This window comes from Oncorhynchus mykiss, chromosome 23 (genome assembly GCF_013265735.2).
Source record: "Oncorhynchus mykiss isolate Arlee chromosome 23, USDA_OmykA_1.1, whole genome shotgun sequence".
Classification (NCBI taxonomy): Eukaryota; Metazoa; Chordata; class Actinopteri; order Salmoniformes; family Salmonidae; genus Oncorhynchus; species Oncorhynchus mykiss.
Genome location: NC_048587.1, coordinates 32,057,684 through 32,076,973, shown reverse-complemented (window position 1 = coordinate 32,076,973; position 19,290 = coordinate 32,057,684). Strand labels below are relative to the sequence as shown.

The 19,290-nt window shown below is 45.2% G+C and overlaps 1 protein-coding gene across 2 annotated transcripts in view; it reads left to right on the top strand.

Moving 5' to 3' along the window:
• Positions 1 to 19,290, top strand: part of LOC110502600 (sodium/calcium exchanger 1) — a 203,080-nt gene that overhangs the window by 162,325 nt on the left and 21,465 nt on the right. The window contains exons 3-5 of one of the 2 annotated variants that reach the window (XM_021580769.2): positions 4,164 to 4,267; positions 17,087 to 17,235; positions 18,733 to 18,832. In XM_021580769.2, the coding sequence (XP_021436444.1) occupies positions 4,164 to 4,267; positions 17,087 to 17,235; positions 18,733 to 18,832 (353 nt within the window). Of the gene's footprint in view, positions 1 to 3,636; positions 3,744 to 4,163; positions 4,268 to 17,086; positions 17,236 to 18,732; positions 18,833 to 19,290 lie in introns of both variants that reach the window. The other variant, XM_021580767.2, reaches the window with a different exon arrangement.

The window sequence follows — 19,290 nt, the reverse complement described above, 5'->3', positions numbered from 1 at the left end:
TGCCTTTCTCCATGGGCATTTCATACAGCTGCTTCTACACCCTGACTATATGGGCCTGGTGTGTACAGCAATGACCACTCTTCTCTGAGTGGAGGATTGGAAAATAAGTGTAATGCCTGTGAAATTGTGAGGGTGAGGGCAGAGTCATTTTCTGAAGGTCTCCCATGCCAGGCACTTTGTGATTCCAGGCTGACTGTACTGTAGTCCCAGTGTGGGGCCAATCAAACTGCAAGGACATCTGGTGTTTTGATTAGCCTATGGGGCCGGAGGTCTCACAACCTTCTCAACATGAACAGAGAACACATACACACAGCCAGTGTGATTTCACAGCTTTTCAGATGTACAGTGTAAACATGAATTACTTTTTTTTTAAATCGCTGTTTCTGTGTGTGCATGTTTGTGAGTGCGTGAGTGAGTGAGTGAGTGTGAGTGAGTGAATGAGTGAGAGTGTGAGTGAGTGAGTGAGAGTGTGAGTGAGTGTGAGAGAGTGAGTGTGAGTGAGTGAGTGAGTGAGTGTATGTGAGTGAGTGAGTGAGTGAGAGAGTGAGTGAGTGAGTGAGTGAGTGAGTGTGAGTGAGTGAGTGAGAGTGTGAGTGAGTGAGTGAGTGAGAGTGTGTGTGAGTGAGGGAGTGAGTGAGTGTGAGTGAGTGAGTGAGTGAGTGAGTGAGTGAGTGAGAGTGTGAAAAAAATACTAAATTCCCTTATGTTGATGACTTTTTGCAAATCCAATCAGATTTCCACATTGATTCAACGTCATCACATTTAATTATTTGGTTTAAATGATGTGGAAACAACATTGATTTAACCAATTTTTGCCCACTGGGATATCACCACTTGTCACTCCTGGACCAATAGGAAGAGATTAGGCTCTGGTCCAAATCTGTAACCAATAGCGACTGCCCTTCCTGATAACAGCCTATTGTCTCTGTCCAAGACCCCTGCCAAAACCAACACTGGGACTTACTCAAGCCTTTGATTCATCAAGAGATCAACAGTGTTATTCTGGCTCCTTGGATTCAATGTGAAATGTAATCTGTTGTCTCCCGTTACAAGAGGTGGCAGTGGTGTGTTCTGTGGGTATTGTTAAGGAGAGGAATTAGTTAGATGTTTGAGGTGAGAGAGGGGTCACTTAGTGCTGCTACAAATGAGATAGAGGTGAGCTGGGTGATCTGGATGCCTGGATGTTGGAGGAAATGTCTAGCAAGGAGGGGTTTTGTAGAGGATGAGGAGAATTTAGGGCCTTGCAGAGGGAAACAGAGTGAGGGATTTTAGGCAGCGGAGAGGGGATCAATGGGACTGCCATTGCATATTGAGAGGAGGGGGTCAGAGAGGGAGTTTGATGAAGATGGGCAGCTCAAGTGGCAGTGATATATTTTCGGAATTATTTATCAGAACACACTGGTTCACTGTTTCACTGTTTCCAATTCATCAGAACGTAGCATCCCTCCATGGGCATCACTATTATCATGGAGAGAGAGAGAGAGTGAGGGAAGGAGACAGAGAGAGAGTGAGGGAAGGAGACAGAGAGAGAGTGAGGGAAGGAGACAGAGAGAGAGAAGGCAGGAGACAGAGAGAGAGTGAGGGAAGGAGACAGAGAGAGGGGGGGGGGGGACAGACAGAGAGAGGGGGGAGACAGAGAGAGAGAGGGGGAATGAGACAGAGAGAGAGGGAGGGAAGGAGACAGAGAGAGAGTGAGGGAAGGAGACAGAGAGAGAGTGAGGGAAGGAGGCAGAGAGAGAGAGTGAGGGAATGAGACAAAGAGAGAGTGAGGGAAGGATACAGAGAGAGAGAGTGAGGGAAGGAGGCAGAGAGAGAGGGGGGGAAGGAGACAGAGAGAGAGAGGAAGGAGACAGAGAGAGAGAGAGAGAGAGAGAGAGGGAAGGAGACAGAGAGAGAGTGACGGAAGGAGGCAGAGAGAGAGTGAGGGAAGGAGACAGAGAGAGAGGGGGGGAGGAAAACAGATACAATTAAAAGTGGTTTTACATTCAGCATTTCAGCCTCAACATTAATATGCTCACACAGGACACACATGTACACGTACACACACACACAAACTCACACACAAAGACCCAGAGGCACACACACTCACACACCAAATGAATAATAAGGACTATTTTACATTTAAAGAATATGCTGCATTAAAAGTGGTGAGTGCAACGCTATGGGGTCAGACCAGCACAACAGGGCTGTTTTTCTCACAGTAAACAACACAGAGTCTTATGGTCGGTTCCCACCCAGCCTACACAGGCAACAATACAGGGAGTTGAAGGGAGACAACTATCCCTATGATCGGGATTTTGGATGTTAATAAAAACATACACTGCAAGATCTCTTTGAAAGACAGGGTGACTATGGGTGCAGTTGCACCAATCAAATAGATAATGCAACTTAATGTATGGTTCTGTGTTTTTGCAGATAAATGAATGGTATTTGCTCTTGTCCTGACTTAAGTTACAGTATGGGCCTGTGAGTGGTGTGGTCGTGGTGTTAGCATATCTATGGAACGATATACAGTGTGAACTCTTTTGAGGGGAAGTGTTTTGCATAGAGTATCCCCAAAGCCAACACCCCCTTTGGCCGCCTTACCCTCCAGTTCTCTGTTGCCAATGACTGGAACGAATTGCAAAAATCACTGAAGCTGGAGACTTATATCTCCCTCACTAACTTTAAGCATCAGCTGTCAGAGCAGCTTACCGATCACTGCACCTGTACACAGCCCATCTGTAAATAGCCCACCCAACTACCTCATCCCCATATTGTTATTTATTTTGGCTCTTTTGCACCCCAGTATCCCTACTTGCACATCATCATCTGCACATCTATCACTCCAGTGTTAATGCTAAATTGTAATTATTTCTCCACTACGGCCTATTTATTGCCTTACCTCCCTAATCTTGTTACATTTGCAAACACTAAATATATTTTTATATTGTGTTATTGACTGTACGATGGTTTATCCCATGTGTAACTCTGTTGTTGTTGTTTTTGTCAAACTGCTTTGCTTTATCTTGGCCAGGTCGCAGTTGTAAATGAGAACTTGTTCTCAACTGGCCTACCTGGTGAAATAAAGGTGAAAAAAAAAAAACATGTTGCCGTGGGTGATGAGGAGTCATTATGCATTGGGCCAGTCAGAGTGCCAGCTTAGCAGTTCTAGGATCAGTTTGTCAGACCCCACCCTGGGCTGGACCTTAAACACACTCAGATCTACTTATGAATAGTCAATACCTGACGGACCACTTCAAAGGATGTGTATGTGCCGGAAATCCAAATAGTTGCTATCATCATCAAGTGTAATAAGAGATCTGGCAGAGTGATGAAGTGGTTTCAGAATGTGATTGCTTGGTTTGAGCGTGATATGTGTTTGTGATGGAGTGAGATTTTTCCATCATTGGTCAAAACATATTCAAAATCATCTCAGATTTCTACCCATCCTCTTCTCCACATGCTGTCTTTCAGAACTCATTGTGGTTTGTCTCTACCTGCTTCTTGCTGCCTGTTGCCTGTTGCCTGTTGCCTGCTGCCTGCTGCCTGCCTGTGTTATGTTCTGTCTCTCTCTGTTTCCTCCTTTTATACTCCAACCTGTCATTTCCTCACTGTCTCTTCCTTCTCTCTTCTTCTCTTATTCTCTTCCTTTAGCAAATGTATAAAGGTCAGAATCATTGACGACGAGGAGTACGAGAAAAACAAGACCTTCTACGTGGAGATGGGAGAACCTCGCCTGATGGAGACCAATGACAGTAAAGGTGGGGGAGATAGTCCTGGGGGTTACAGGTGGGGGGGTCAGAATCTCCTACCCTGACCTCTGACCTCTGACCCTGGGCCTGGCGTCCACTGCACGGCGCTGCATTGCCCTGCACTGAACATTCACACCAGCAGGAGGCACCAAGAGGGCTAGGAGGATGCTACTGTAGGTAGAGAGCATTCATATCACCACAGGAAAGAGTAGGACTTCCAATTACACACACACACACAAATACAATGACAGCACGCAGCGTGCTCATCTGCCACTCAGTGTGCCCTCGGCGGAAATGAACGTTCAGTGGCCCACCTTGTGTCACCACCGCCTCTCATTCCCACGACTGGTCAAGTGTGTGTGTGTGTGTGTGTGTGTTTAAACATGCATGGTTCCAACCCCGCTGCCTTGTTGTCTTGTGTCCCTGCAGGAAGACCATAGCCATTAAAATACTTGACCGTGAGGAGTATGATAAACACAGCTACTTCACCCTAGAGCTGCAGACGCCCTACTGGAGAACGAGAGGCTGGACAGGTGTGAGAGAGCTGACCAACTAAACACACTGGAGTTGGAGCTCACTTGTCTCCTCTTCTCTTTTATCCTATCCTCCTTTACTTTGTTACTTTCTCCTTTCGCTTTACTGTTCTAATCTCCTCCTCCAAAGTCTCTATTTGACTCAGTGTACTCACACCTTTCCTCACCTCTCTCTCTCCCGCCTGGCTATCTGCGATTCTCACTTTGCTCAACTACCTGTGTCCGCTGACCTTAAGAATTCCTACCCACAAAGACAATGCTCGTCCAACCCTGCGTTAGTGCATTAGTGGACTTGCACTGTATGGGCGCTGGAATGGGTGTCCAAAATGTGCCCGACGGAAATGTGGCATTCTAATGATGTCACGTCAGTACATAAGCTTACAGAATATCCTTCCCACAAGGTTGCATTATCTTATGTGCATCAGCAGCAGTGACATAAATAAACAGTGGAGATAATTGCACAGATTAGATTGTTTATACCACCCACCACTCCTGGCCAAGAGTGTGTGTCTGTCCCACTGTGTTTATCCTGTACCACAGTTAGTACCTCATAACCTTCTTAGTTTTAATCTCAACTCTGAAACACTAATGAATTTTCCACCCCTAACTGTTTCTTCATCGCTTATGGAAAATGTGCCTTTTATTATCACTCCTGATCTATTTATTAATAGCACCATGTTAATGATAAAGATTTATGATACTATATGCTGATCAAAGAGGTTAGGTTGAATTAAACATTATTACGAGACAACCAGAACCAGAACAACTTGACAAGTCCTCAAAGAACATCAAAGTCACAACCAGACTAGATCAGAACAGAGCAAATACGATTACAGGTGTGCAATTCAATCTGTCCTGTCTCTGGCGTGAAGCTTTAAAAGCCTTCATTTTACAACAGGAGGTATAGGATTCAACCTATTAGTACACAGATGCTGCCATAAGCAGTGATGCTAGTCTGTTTGCTGTGTGTTTTAGTGCCGTTGCAGACGCTGGTGGCTGCTGGGAGTTTTATGACCAACCTACTGGTCCCCCTGATGTCTCTTCTGTCCTTCTGATTAAGTCCACCAGTGTCCCTACCCAGTCTCCTCTCTTATGTGTTGATTATTGTCCCCTGGTTTCCTTACCCAGTCTCCTCTCTTATGTGGTGATTATTGTCCCCTGGTTTCCCCCCCAGTCTCCTCTCTTATGAGGTGATTATTGTCCCCTTGTTTCCCTCTCAGTCTCCTCTCTTATGTGGTGATTATTGTCCCCTGGTTTCCCTCCCAGTCTCCTCTCTTATGAGGTGATTATTGTCCCCTGGTTTCCTTACCCAGTCTCCTCTCTTATGTGGTGATTATTGTCCCCTGGTTTCCCTCCCAGTCTCCTCTCTTATGTGGTGATTATTGTCCCCTGGTTTCCCTCTCAGTCTCCTCTCTTATGTGGTGATTATTGTCCCCTGGTTTCCCCCCCAGTCTCCTCTCTTATGAGGTGATTACTGTCCCCTGGTTTCCTTACCCAGTCTCCTCTCTTATGTGGTGATTATTGTCCCCTGGTTTCCCTCCCAATCTCCTCTCTTATGTGGTGATTATTGTCCCCTGGTTTCCCTCCCAGTCTCCTCTCTTATGTGGTGATTATTGTCCCCTGGTTTCCCCCCCAGTCTCCTCTCTTATGTGGTGATTATTGTCCCCTGGTTTCCTTACCCAGTCTCCTCTCTTATGTGGTGATTATTGTCCCCTGGTTTCCCTCCCAGTCTCCTCTCTTATGCAGTGATTATTGTCCCCTGGTTTCCTTACCCAGTCTCCTCTCCTATGTGGTGATTATTGTCCCCTGGTTTCCCTACCCAGTCTCCTCTCTTATGTGGTGATTATTGTCCCCTGGTTTCCCTCCCAGTCTCCTTTCTTATGTGGTGATTATTGTCCCCTGGTTTCCCTCCCAGTCTCCTCTCTTATGTGGTGATTATTGTCCCCTGGTTTCCCTCCCGGTCTCCTCTCTTATGTGGTGATTATTGTCCCCTGGTTTCCCTCCCAGTCTCCTCTCTTATGTGGTGATTATTGTCCCCTGGTTTCCCCCCCAGTCTCCTCTCTTATGTGGTGATTATTGTCCCCTGGTTTCCTTACCCAGTCTCCTCTCTTATGTGGTGATTATTGTCCCCTGGTTTCCCTCCCAGTCTCCTCTCTTATGCGGTGATTATTGTCCCCTGGTTTCCTTACCCAGTCTCCTCTCTTATGTGGTGATTATTGTCCCCTGGTTTCCCTACCCAGTCTCCTCTCTTATGCGGTGATTATTATCCCCTGGTTTCCCTCCCAGTCTCCTCTCTTATGTGGTGATTATTGTCCCCTGGTTTCCCTCCCAGTCTCCTCTCTTATGTGGTGATTATTATCCCCTGGTTTCCCTCCCAGTCTCCTCTCTTATGTGGTGATTATTATCCCCTGGTTTCCCTCCCAGTCTCCTCTCTTATGTGGTGATTATTATCCCCTGGTTTCCCTCCCAGTCTCCTCTCTTATGTGGTGATTATTGTCCCCTAGTTTCCCTCCCAGTCTCCTCTCTTATGTGGTGATTATTGTCCCCTGGTTTCCCTCCCACGTCCTGTTATAGTTGGCTAACTGCACAGCAGTGTGAGGGATATCGGCCCGAAGACAGGAGACTGTGTCTCTGGGCGGCCATTATGTGTCCGAGGGGGAGGGCTCTGACAGACCACAGCAATGGCCATATATTCTGTGGACTAATTATTCTATTATAGCGTTATCTTTAACAAGCGCGGTTATGGATGGATCTATTTGATGTGAGCAGACTGTAACTACCGCTGAACTGCTCGGTTCAGGCCAGCTGAGCGCTGTAGGATCAACATGTTTGAGTTATGCTCCCCTGGAATGAGAACACAGCAAAAACAAACTGTTGTCATCCTCACTGCTTTGTGTGTGTGTGTGTGTGTGTGTGTGTGTGTGTGTGTGTGTGTGTGTGTGTCAGTGGAGCTGGTGGGTGGAGCTATAGAAGGAAGGGCTCGTTTTAATGGCTGGAATGAAATTCATGGATCGGAGTCAAACATGTGGTTTCCATTTGTGTGACGTGTTTGATACCGATCAATTGAATCTATTCCAGCCATTACAATGAGCCCATCCTCCTTTCACTCACCCCACCAGCCTCCACTGGGGCGTGTGCGCATGCGTGTGTGCGTCTCCGCTCACACAGCCACAGATGTAGTCCATGAATCCCCAGCAGGCCTCTGGAGGGAGCGATCAGAAAGAATGGGCAATGACTTACTGACAGCCCAACAAGCAAAGACTAATTAGTGCCTCCTATTTTATCAGAGCCCCGCCAACATCGTTAACACAGCTAGCTCCGATAGAATCACTAGCCTCCACTCGTGTAGGGAGACTGAGGAGAGACACTCTTTTAAGGCCCACTGACACAGCAAAGGCTCCATGCGGACGTGGAAAGGCAAACAGCTGCAGTCCCTGGAGTACCTCCGCTTCCCCTGACAAACACAGCCACTAATTAATGTGGAACTCTGATTGCCTTAGAGGGAAACACAACCAAAACAAGATTGAAGGCTGGCAAAGTGTTTGTTCGCAATTAGCTCTCTCAATCCTTGTGCATTACGGAGATTGGGGTTTCTGTTATAGACAGAAATTTGGCAGCGCTTCATGTGATATATTTAGAGCTTGGGACAGTAATACTTCAAATATGTGCAATCAATTCCAACGAGAACTGAAGATAGGTGTAAAAAAATGTTTTCATGAAAAGTACCTTACGTTCACTCAAACAGAAACATGATTTACCTTTTATACTCACAATAGTCAGACATTAAGACACAGACAGACAGTTTGGCCTTCCAAAGAACCCCCAGGCCCCAGCATCGCTCCCAGCATCGCTCCCAGCATCGCTCCCAGCATCGCTCCCAGCATCGCTCCCAGCATGCCTCTGTTCATGTCGGAGTGAGTGATCCGTGCCGACAGCAGCCTGGCCTGATGTGGCAGAACTGCATGTGACTGGGGTCTCTGTGTCGTCTGGATCCCCGCCTCCATCATCTGCATGTTTCAGCCCCCTGTCCACTCTGTCTCTCCCCCGCTCTTGTTTCTTTTTCTCCTCTGTTCTCAATTGCATGTAAGTGCCTTGTGTTTGTTTCCTGAGTGTCTTCGTTGTGGATATGTTTGTGTGTCTTAAAGCAGTGGTCTGAAACTAGTGCCTGGAGGGCTTGTGGCTAATGACTTGAATAGCATAATTGTCTTCCCCTAGCGGCAGGTCTCTATAAAAAGACGACGGTGAATCTGGTTTCTATAAGAGCCGCACGATGCACTGGTATGTGTCGTCTGTACTGAGCTAATGAGACTGAAAATGTGTGGCTTCATTAATTACACTAAAACTAAACTATGTTTATGAAATGGGTAATGTAAATGTGCATTTACCCTGTGTATGGGAGATTTTTAATATGTTGGTAAAAGTAGTAGACTAATTATAGCCGGCACATTAGCGAGACAGGGATGGAACTAGTGCACTCATCCCTCCAAAAAAACTGTAGCCATTAAGGGCAATTACTAGCATTACTAATGTACTGTACTAAAATTCACCTCGTCTCTGCAGCAATAGCCATTATTAAAACATTTTACTGCGTGCTAAACCAGGGTCACACAGAGTGTTTCTTGGTAGTCTTAAACAAATTGACTTTGAAACAAAAGTATACACCTCACACACATGGTTATGGGCTTACAAAAAGAAGACACCTGTAATATGTCAGATATAGAGTTTGAGCTTGCATCCCAATATTACACTTTATAAACAGTGCCTTTGGAAAGTATTCAGACCCCTTGACTTTATACACACTTTGATACGTTACAGCCTTGTTCAAAATGTTTGTATCCCCCCCCCTCATCAATCTACACCAAATACCCAGTAATGACGAAACAAAAACTGTTTTAAAAAACACGGAAATATCACATTTACATAAGTATTCAGATCCTTGACTCTGTACTTTGTTGAAGCACCTTTGGCAACGTTTACAACATCAAGTGTTCTTGTGTATGACGCTACAAGCTTGGCACACCTGTATTTGGGGAGTTTCTCCCATTCTTCTCTGCAGACCCTCTCAAGCTCTGTCAGATTGGACAGGGAGCGTTGCTGCACAGCTATTTTCAGGACTCTCCAGAGACCTGGGATCTGGCTGGACCCCTCAAGGACATTCAGAGACTTGTCCCGAAGCCACTCCTGCGTTGTCTTGGCTGTGTGCTTAGGGACGGTTGTCCGGTTGTAAGGTGAACTTTCACCCCAGTCTGAGGTCCTGATCACCCTGGAGCAGGTGTTCATCAAGGTTCTCTCTGTACTTTGCTCCGTTCATCTTTGCCTCGATGCTGACTAGTCTTCCAGTCCCTGCTGCTGAAAAACATCCCACAGCATGATACTGCCACCACCATGCTTCACCGTAGGGATGATGCCAGGTTTCCTCCAGACGTCACGCTTAGCATTAGCAGACCAAAGAGTTCCATCTTGGTTTCATCAGACCAGAGAATCTTGTTTCTCATGGTCTGAGAGTCTTTAGGTGCCTTTTGGCAAACTCCAAGCGGGCTATCATGTGCCTTTTACTGAGGAGTGGCTTCCATCTGGCCACTATACCATAATGGCCAGATTGGTGGAGTGCTGCAGAGATGGTTGTCCTTCTGGAAGATTCTCCCATCTCCACAATGACTCTAGAGTGAACTGTCAGCGTGACCATCAGGTTCTTGGTCACCTCCCTGATCAAGGCCTTTCTCCCCCGATTGCTCAGTTTGGCCAGGCTCTAGGATGAGTCTTGGTGGTTCCAAACATCATCCATTTAAAAATGATGGAGGCCACTGTGTTCTTGGGGACCTTCAATGCTGCAGACATTTTTCGGTACCCTTCCCTAGATCTGTGACTTGACACAATCCTGTCTCGGAGCTCTACGGACAATTCCTTCGACCTTATGGCTTGGTTTTTGCTCTGACACGCACTGTCAACTGTGGGACATTATATAGACATGTATGTGCCTTTCCAAATCATGTCTATTCAATTGAATTTACCACCGATGGATTCTAATCAAGTTGTAGAATCATCTCAAGGATGATCAATGGAAACAGGATGCACCTGATCCTCAATTTCTAGTCTCATAGCAAAGGGTCTGAATACTTATATAAATACGTTTTTATTTTATTTTATACATTTGCAAAAGTTTAAAATCCTGTTTTCACGTTGTCATTATGGGGTATTGTGTCTAGATTGCTGAGGATTTTAGGCTGCATGTGGAAAAAGTCAAGGGGTCTGAACCCTTTCCAAAGGCACTGTACATTTTTTATTTATTTTCTTAATTATGAAATGATGAAAAATATGAATAACATTCCACCCATGAGGCCAATATAGGGCTATTTGGTCATTTGACTGCAGAAAAGGATTTTAAGAATGAAATACTGAAACAACCTTTTGTAATAATTATTTTGCCCCTGCACAACATCTTTTCAGCAATTTCACACCTGCTACAGTATTTCTGGAGTGAGCTACTGTACAAACCCTCTCTGAAAAAAGTACATGAGAACACTATTGGCTCTCCACAGGATAGTAATGATGCTCTGTCCTCCATAGTTTGGGAGAGTATCAGTACTGGATTATTAATATCATTTTTAAACTCTACAACATGCACATTTGTAGTAAATGATTTTTAATATAATACAGATACTATTCAGCTTTAAAGCTTCAAATCGTCCACATGCTCAAGATGCTGTTTAGACTGCCTCTTAACTGTTAGTGCCCTTTGAAGTAGGATAGAGTTCCATTGTTTTCACTAGGCCTCATCACAGCAGTCAGATAGGCCTCAGTGGATACAGTCTGACTCTGGATGACAGGGTGGGCTGTGCTTTACTCTTGTGGAAAAGCTCTACTTTAAAAAGCTAAACAAATTGAATAGCTCAGTTTAAACAGAACCAAATGAGAGTATTCTCCAGACTGGGTGGTTCTAGACAAACACACACACACACGCACACGCACACGCACACGCACACACACACACACACACACACACACACACACACACACACACACACACACACACACACACACACCCTAGCTCATCTAAAGACAGAGGTGGGGGATGGATTGGACTGGACTGGTAGAGGTTCTTGTTACACCCCTCTCTAGCCATGCTCATCTTCCCCTCACTCTGTTTAGATGTTCTCTGTTCTCCTCTGAAACCAGATTATCAAAGCATGGCAACCTCGCGATGGCCCACAGCCGTCAGCTCACATTAAGCCTCCTGCATTCTCCTTCCCGAAGAAAAAGAAGAGAGAGAATAGCTTTTCTCCAAAAAGGCGAATGTGCACATTTCAACTCCACTCAACCACAGACGTTAGAGAAGCTTCGATGGAAACACAATGAACACACACTGAGACCAACACAACAGAGAAACACACAGAGGGAGAGAAACACACAGAGGGAGAGAAACACACAGTGGGAGAGAAACACACAGAGGGAGAGAAACACAGAGAGAGAGAGAGAAACACACAGAGGGAGAGAAACACACAGAGGGAGAGAAACACTCAGAGGGAGAGAAACACTCAGAGGGAGATAAACACACAGAGAGAGAAACATATAGAGGGAGAGAATCACACAGAGAGAGAGAAACACTGAGAGAGAGAGAAACACAGAGAGAGAGAGAAACACAGAGAGAGAGAAACCCAGAGGGGGAGAGAAACAAAGATAGGAAGAGGGCAGAATTTTTTTAAACAGGGAGACAGAGAGAAACACACAGGAGGCTTAACCAAACATATCTCTCATCATGTTGAATGGATGATTGAGAGCCACAGTGAAATAGAAAAACACAGTGCTCCAGGCCTCCTTCCCTCCAGTGTCAGTCAGATGTATTCTGCGGTGGCACGGTGCGGTAGCCGCCACTCTAAGGAAGGGGATGGATAACAAGGTTACTGCGGCTGTAGTAATTACACCTGAGACTCACATCTTCTTTAATTGAGTTCATTAAGTCGCTCATTAGACACAGTTAGCACCACACTCTCATGGTAATTAAGGATTACATGCTGTTCAGCTGGCGTGATTTGGCCTTGGACACCGTTTTGTAGTGTTTTCAGCCCACTCAGTCAGTAATAGGCTATGTTGAGCTGCACCGGTTAATTTCACACATTTTGAAAGCATATTTATTTATCCAGGTTGTTGCTGTGAGATTAATAATCTCATTGTTCATCCAGTACATAGTCAAGACAGCAGCATTATACAGTACACATTTGGTTGGTCACCAAGCCATACTAAAGCACCCTTATGAGTAATGGGAAAGTAGCTCCAATATCCTCCTCCATAGTCTTTTGGTCCTGATTTGGCCCCGCTACCTCTGCCCTCCTCTGCTTGCTCCAGTGTGACTGGGTTTGAATGGCCCCATGGTGGTGCGATGGAGGGGAACCAATGGCTTTAGAGCTGATGTTAACCCACAATGCACTGCCGGGCTGCGGACTGGAAATGGCATTCTGAATGCTCCCCATCGCACCAAATCAGATCACTGCACTAGACCGTGGGACAGCGGTGGTTCTGAATTACTGCCACACGCCCCAGAGAGTTGGAGAGAGGGAGAGAGAGAGAGAGAGAGAGAGAGAGAGAGAGGGGGGGGGGGGGTGGAGTGAGGGAGGGAGGGAGGGAGGGAGGGAGAGGGCTAGAGGTTTGGAGAGAGAGAGAGAGAGAGAGAGAGAGAGAGAAAGATGTGTTACAGTAGGAGTAGGTAACTAGATTCAGCAGCGTAGGGAGGGAGGGGGCCAGAGGTTTGGAGAGAGGGAGTGAGGGAAGAGGAAGTGAGAAAGAGAGCATAGAAGCAATAGAACCCTGTGTGGTGTGTATTAGATAATAGCAGGATTTTTCTCCAAACATCGGTCCGATATCCATACCCAGTCTCCAAGACATTGTCTGTTTTCCATTCTTCATTTTGGATTTGAATTCACACAGTTTAGTAGAACAAGTCACAGTAGGCCCATATCCTTTCACTACAAAGTCATGTCAGCTTATAGTGACGTCATCATAGGCCTATGGGTTCAGGCGGGTGACAACTAGGTCATGGAATGACGTAACATCTTCCTCTCACAACTTAACAAGTTGTATAATGTAGTGACAGAACATCCTTCCAGCCTCACAGAGCACATGTAGAATGCTGTAGAACACTGCACTGTTCCCCTAGGTTTTTCTTCAGCAGCGGTGGCAAAGGTAGTGGGTGTGTGGGGGAGATATTGTTTTGTAGAAGTGTGAGAATGTCACTTCTGGTGCCTTTTTAAAAGGACATTCTACTCCAAAATGCATAAAAAATGTGATGTTGACACCATCTGAAATATAACTGATGCGTGCCACGGCACCTTAGGGAGAATGTTTAAAGGAAGTTGAATGTAGTTTCCTGAGCTATTGCTAACTTGCGTTAGCATAACAACTGGACATCTATGGGAACAGCTATAATGCTAGCTGTTCCCATACACTTCCTGTCATTGGGCTAATGCTAGTTGACATACAGATACATAAAAAGGATATCCAAGAGTTGATCTGACTCTGGGTAAGTAGAAAACAGGCTTAATTGATAACATCTCGCACTACCCCTTTAAAAGCTCCGTCTCGGTAGAAATATTTGTTGTGCACAAAAATGTTGTGCACAAATTAGTTTTCATTCCTGTTAGTGAGTATTTTATCCTTAGCCAAGTAAATCCATCCATCTGACAGGTGTGGCATATCAAGAAGCTAATTAAATAGCATGATCATTACACAGGTGCCTTGTACTGGGGACAATAAAAGGCCACTCTAAAATGTCTTGTTTTGTCACACAACAATGCCACCGATGAGGGGGCTTGCAATTGGCATGCTGACTGCAGGAATGTCCACCAGAGCTGTTGCCAGAGAATTGAATGCTAACTTCTTTACCATAAGCTGCCTCCAATGTCGTTTTCGAGAATTTAGCAGTACGTCGAACCAGCCTCAAAACTACAGACCACGTGTATGGCGTCGTGTGGGCGAGTGGTTTGCTGATGTCAACGTAGTGAACAGAGTGCCCCATGGTGGTGGTGGGGTTATGGTACGAGCAGTCATAAGCTATGGACAATGAACATGTCTGCATTTTATCGACGGCAATTTGAATGCACAAAAATACCGCGACGAGATCCTGAGGCCCATTTTATTTTTACCAACAGATCTGTATTTCCAGTCAGGTTAAATCCATAGATTAGGGCCTAATGAACTTGTTTCAATTGACTGATTTCCTCATATGAACTGTAACTCAGGAGAATCAATTCAATCCCTCCACCAAATACACCTCTGACAAACCTAATGGTGAATACAGCTTGATATCCCTCCGCCAAATACACCTCTGACAAACCTAATGGTGAATACAGCTTGATATCCCTCCACCAAATACACCTCTGACAAACCTAATGGTGAATACAGCTTGATATCCCTCCGCCAAATACACCTCTGACAAACCTAATGGTGAATACAGCTTGATATCCCTCTGCCAACATACACATATCAGCCCCTAATGGTATTAACAAAGTGAAGAATAGGCCTTTAATCATCTCATGATTTAACCACAGTTGACAAGATCTCATGAAATGGAGTCATTATGATCTAATCCTCTCTTATATATCATTGGAGGGCTTGTAAAAAGTCTAGACTGACTGCATAGCTTAAAGGCCCAGTGCAGTCAAACATGTGCTTTTCCTGTGTTTTATATATACAGTGTTTCCATGCTATGAGGTTGGAACGATACTGTGAAAGTGTGAAAATGATGACAATGCTCTTTTAGTGTAGGAGCTGTTTGAAGAAAACACCAGAAATTTCAAGTCTGTTTTTAAGATATGTAACTTTCAAAATACCAAAATCTGATGCAGATATGTAACTGCAAAATGCACCCTACAGGGATCATTTCAGTCATTTGAAAGTTACATATCTTGACAACTTGAGTGCTGACAACCAAAACGTTTGGGATTATGTCAACAATGGACCAATGAATCAAATACCACAAGATAGTTCTTGGGTGGAGTTTTCCTTTAATTCCTTTAACAGCTAGTTTTCCGTTTTTCCCTCCTCACTCAGACCACTCCCAAATCATTGCTTTAGAAATTGCTGTTGCTAAGAATCCTTTTTTTATTTATTTTTTATTTAAAACAATCACAGTAAGTAACTTAATTGTTACCCAGAAATGATTTAATATTGAGATAAAAATGGCTGCATTGGGCCTTTAATGATGGGTGTACTGTACACTCATCCAACATGGCATTTTGAACGTTTTTAAGTTGTCATATTTGGTTAAGTTTTCAATTCTATTTGATAACTTCCAAATGCATTCCTGTGGATTTGAAGAGCCATAAAATATGAGTAATAATTGTATGCCATTAGGATTTCTGCACTATTGGCAATGTGGTGCAGTTGTCCACTGTAGAATCCACTTCTCATTTATTTAGACAGGGAGTCCCATTAAGACCAGGGTCTCTTTTCCAGGAAGCCCTGCAGATTTACCACACACGTAGCTGAGATGCACTTTCCTTGTTCTTCACTGACCTCTGATCAGTTTGAGGCTGACACTAGTAGGCAGTGTGTTCCACACTGGTTAGAGGTCAGTGAGGAGGACATTTGTTACCCACTGACACGACCGAGCTGCTCCACGCTGAGTGAGACCTCTACTGAGATCCTTCCACTGTGACAGAGATGCATGCACGTTTACCAGGATGAAGAAAAAACTACAAATGAAGGCAACTCATTGATGGATTCTATCCTTCTACTAACAATAAGAAATAGTTTCCCTCAAAGCCTTAATGACACCAAATCATAAATAGCAGCCTCCAGCGGGAGCTGGAGAACAGCACACTATGTTGTTGTTTTTTCAAGTCAAGCAGCCAGGTCTTTCTCGAATAGTGGTCAAAGGTATATGCATGGATGATTGTATAGCTTTATTGGTTCTATGTGTTGTGGCCCTCCGTTGTGTGGCAGGTCTGGATCATTTGTGTCACCTTAAACCCACCATGAACCCATTGACGTTAACCTGCCCCGCCCCCCCCCCTGCTTTTACTGTATATCCCTCCCTGCTACCCCATCACCTCGGCAATCATCTTCAGCCTCTTCCTCTTCTCTCCCTCCATCCTACCCTACTCCCAGCATCACTCTAACCCAGTGGAATGAGCCCATCTATCAGGGAGAGAGTGCAGGGCCCATTCCCATAGTATTCTCATTTCCCTTGCTGTGAACTTGGAAGCACAACTCGGCTGCCTCTCTCTGTGATGAATATGATGGCTTGGAGGTGGTGGGTAATGGGGGAGTGGAGGGTCGGCGCTAAACAGCTTATACTTTCACCTGTACAATGACCTATTCATCTTCTGGAGGGTGGGAGCTGTAAGGGTTACAATCATGTTGTTTTTCTTGAAACAACCATTTAGTCTGTCTGTCAAAGAGAATTTTTCTCACCATAGCTTACTTGGCTAGATAAGGGCTAGATATGTAAGTAAATATGTGAGGAAAAACAAGAAAGCATGTTTTACACCACATTATAGACTGGGTGGTTCCAGCCCTGAATGCTGATTGGCTGAAAGCCGTGGTATATAAGACTGTATACCATTGGTAACCAGTTTATAATAGCAATAAGGCACCTCGGGTTTATGGTATATGGCCAATATACCACGGCTAATGGCTTTATCCAGGCACTTGCATCGTGCATAAGAACAGCCCTTATCCGTGGTATACTGGCCATATACCACACCCCCGCCTGCCTGACTGCTTAAATGTACCACTTTCATGTCGATGGCTTCCACAATATTACTACACAACATGTCAGTTGTCATGGGCGTCAGTCACAATCCACCGTCTTCTGTCTCTCAGCTACAGAGGTGGCTGAGAAGGAGGTGGAAGAGGTGGTGCCGCTAACAGGAGTGGATGATGAGGAGCAACGCATCGCTGATATGGGTCGACCCACGCTTGGAGATCACGTCAAACTTGAAATCATCATCGAGGAATCCTATGAGTTTAAGGTGTGTGCTCGTGTGTTTACACATATTCCATTTCCTTTCTCTCACGTAATGCACTCCTCAGAGACTCCTCAGATAGACATACACGCATATGTAGTAATCATGGAGTGATATAACTGTGTATGTGCATGCTCTCCTCTTTCACTCACACTCACTCTTCAGACAAACATAGATGTGATTATCATGAATATTAAGGTCTGTGTGTGTGTGTGTGTGTGTGTGTGTGTGTGTGTGTGTGTGTGTGTGTGTGTGTGTGTGTGTGTGTCCGCACACGCAAATGCTTTTTTCTCCCACACACACTCTTCAGACTGATGGGTGGATGCTTGTGAGCACTTGACGGATCGTCTCCTGTTCTTACTGGAGTAGCTCTCACTGTGAGGTTGGGTGGGAGGCTATGGGAGGGAGGGGGCCTATGGATCCTATAGCTGGCTGAAGGACTCTGTATCCTGGGGGGGGCTGGAGAGTTTAATTGTGTCTAACCTCAGAGTCATAGCGAGTGGCTGCTTCAAAAGAGCTTCAACTTTCAGACGGTAGTCTGCAACTTTTCCGCTTTAAGATTAACGTCAACCAAGACCCAGAATCCCTTGCCTGGGGCTAACAGATAGGACTGAGGAAGTAGGTGATTTGCCGACAGTAGATTTCTCTCTCTTCCTCTTCTTTGTACAACTTCAATCCAACACACCTTGCTAGGAATTGGACAGTAGATGAAGCTGTCCGTCTATTTCTCCAAATATCAATATGTTAAATCTGAGACCTTAGCAGAGCTGGAGAGAATAGTGTAGTTGTCCATTCCTGTATAAACCTGAGTTTAAACCATCCCACCATTTACATTCCAAAGCTAAAGTCAACTCAATTACCATTGTAGTTTCCTTCCAGAGAAGGGAATATCGGATTTTCCTTCCGATGGTGAGGGAAGACAGAAGGGGATGGACAGAGGAGAAGGAGGGTACTCTCCAGCTGTCATCCCAGGAGTGGAGGAAGGGTGGTGGAAGGGATGGATCGAGGAGGAGTTGTTTCCTTCTGTAGGGAGAGAAATCCATTTTTTCCTGTTTTGGAATCTATACAGGCTCTGATGAGGATTGATTTCCTGAGTGTACTCTAGGAGCACCTGCACCTGTCCTCTGGGAAGCAGCCTTTATAAAAGAGAGGATTGCAGCTAAAGGCCCAGTAACAGACTGAACTTTCTATACTCCTGGCCTATGTTATTATCATAGTATGTGGACAGCATCGTCAACTAGCTCCCGAGGACTGGCTCTTGGCTACTATAGCAGTTGCATTACATGGCCGAGGCAGTACTTACAACACCCAAGCTCTCTACCAAACCTTTACCCTCATTGTTTATTCTAAATACATGCTTACTACAGACAAGTACATATGTTTTAAAGACAGAAATAGTCATGTGTCCTATATGAATTTGTGGACTAGATGCCCTTGCTTTCCTATATGCATTTCCCCAATATGTTCTTCCTGAACTCCATGTGTTTGGTGTTCCCTGTGCAGAACACTGTGGACAAGCTGATTAAGAAGACTAATCTGGCCCTGCTGGTGGGGACTAACAGCTGGAGAGACCAGTTCATCGAGGCCATCACTGTCAGCGCCGGTGAGTTGAATGCTTTGACCGCCGCGCGAGTGTGTGTGTGTACGTGCTGTAGCAGGTCCAAGGGTGTGGGGTTTCCACGTCACCAAGTTCAATAACAAAACAGGTACCAGGAGCACAAATAGAATGCACAGGGGAAGTTTATTTGGGATTTTCGTGCACAGGGAGAGAAGAAGGAGGAATTCACCAATCACCTCAGTCCACAAGCCGTTCTCTTTGTCCGTTCCGTTTTCCAGGGGTATTCCTCACACTTGGGTCCTCAGCCAATCCGGTCCGGTACACAAGGGTGTTATTCCAACAGTCCAGGTCACAACATGTAATCTCACAGATAGTAATCTCACAGATAGTAATCTCACAGATAGTAATCTCACAGATAGTAATCTCTCTTCTCCCACTCTTCATAATTCTCTTGGTTCTCTCCTACTCTGCCTTGCTGTGCAGGCTGCTTCTCCCTTTTATCC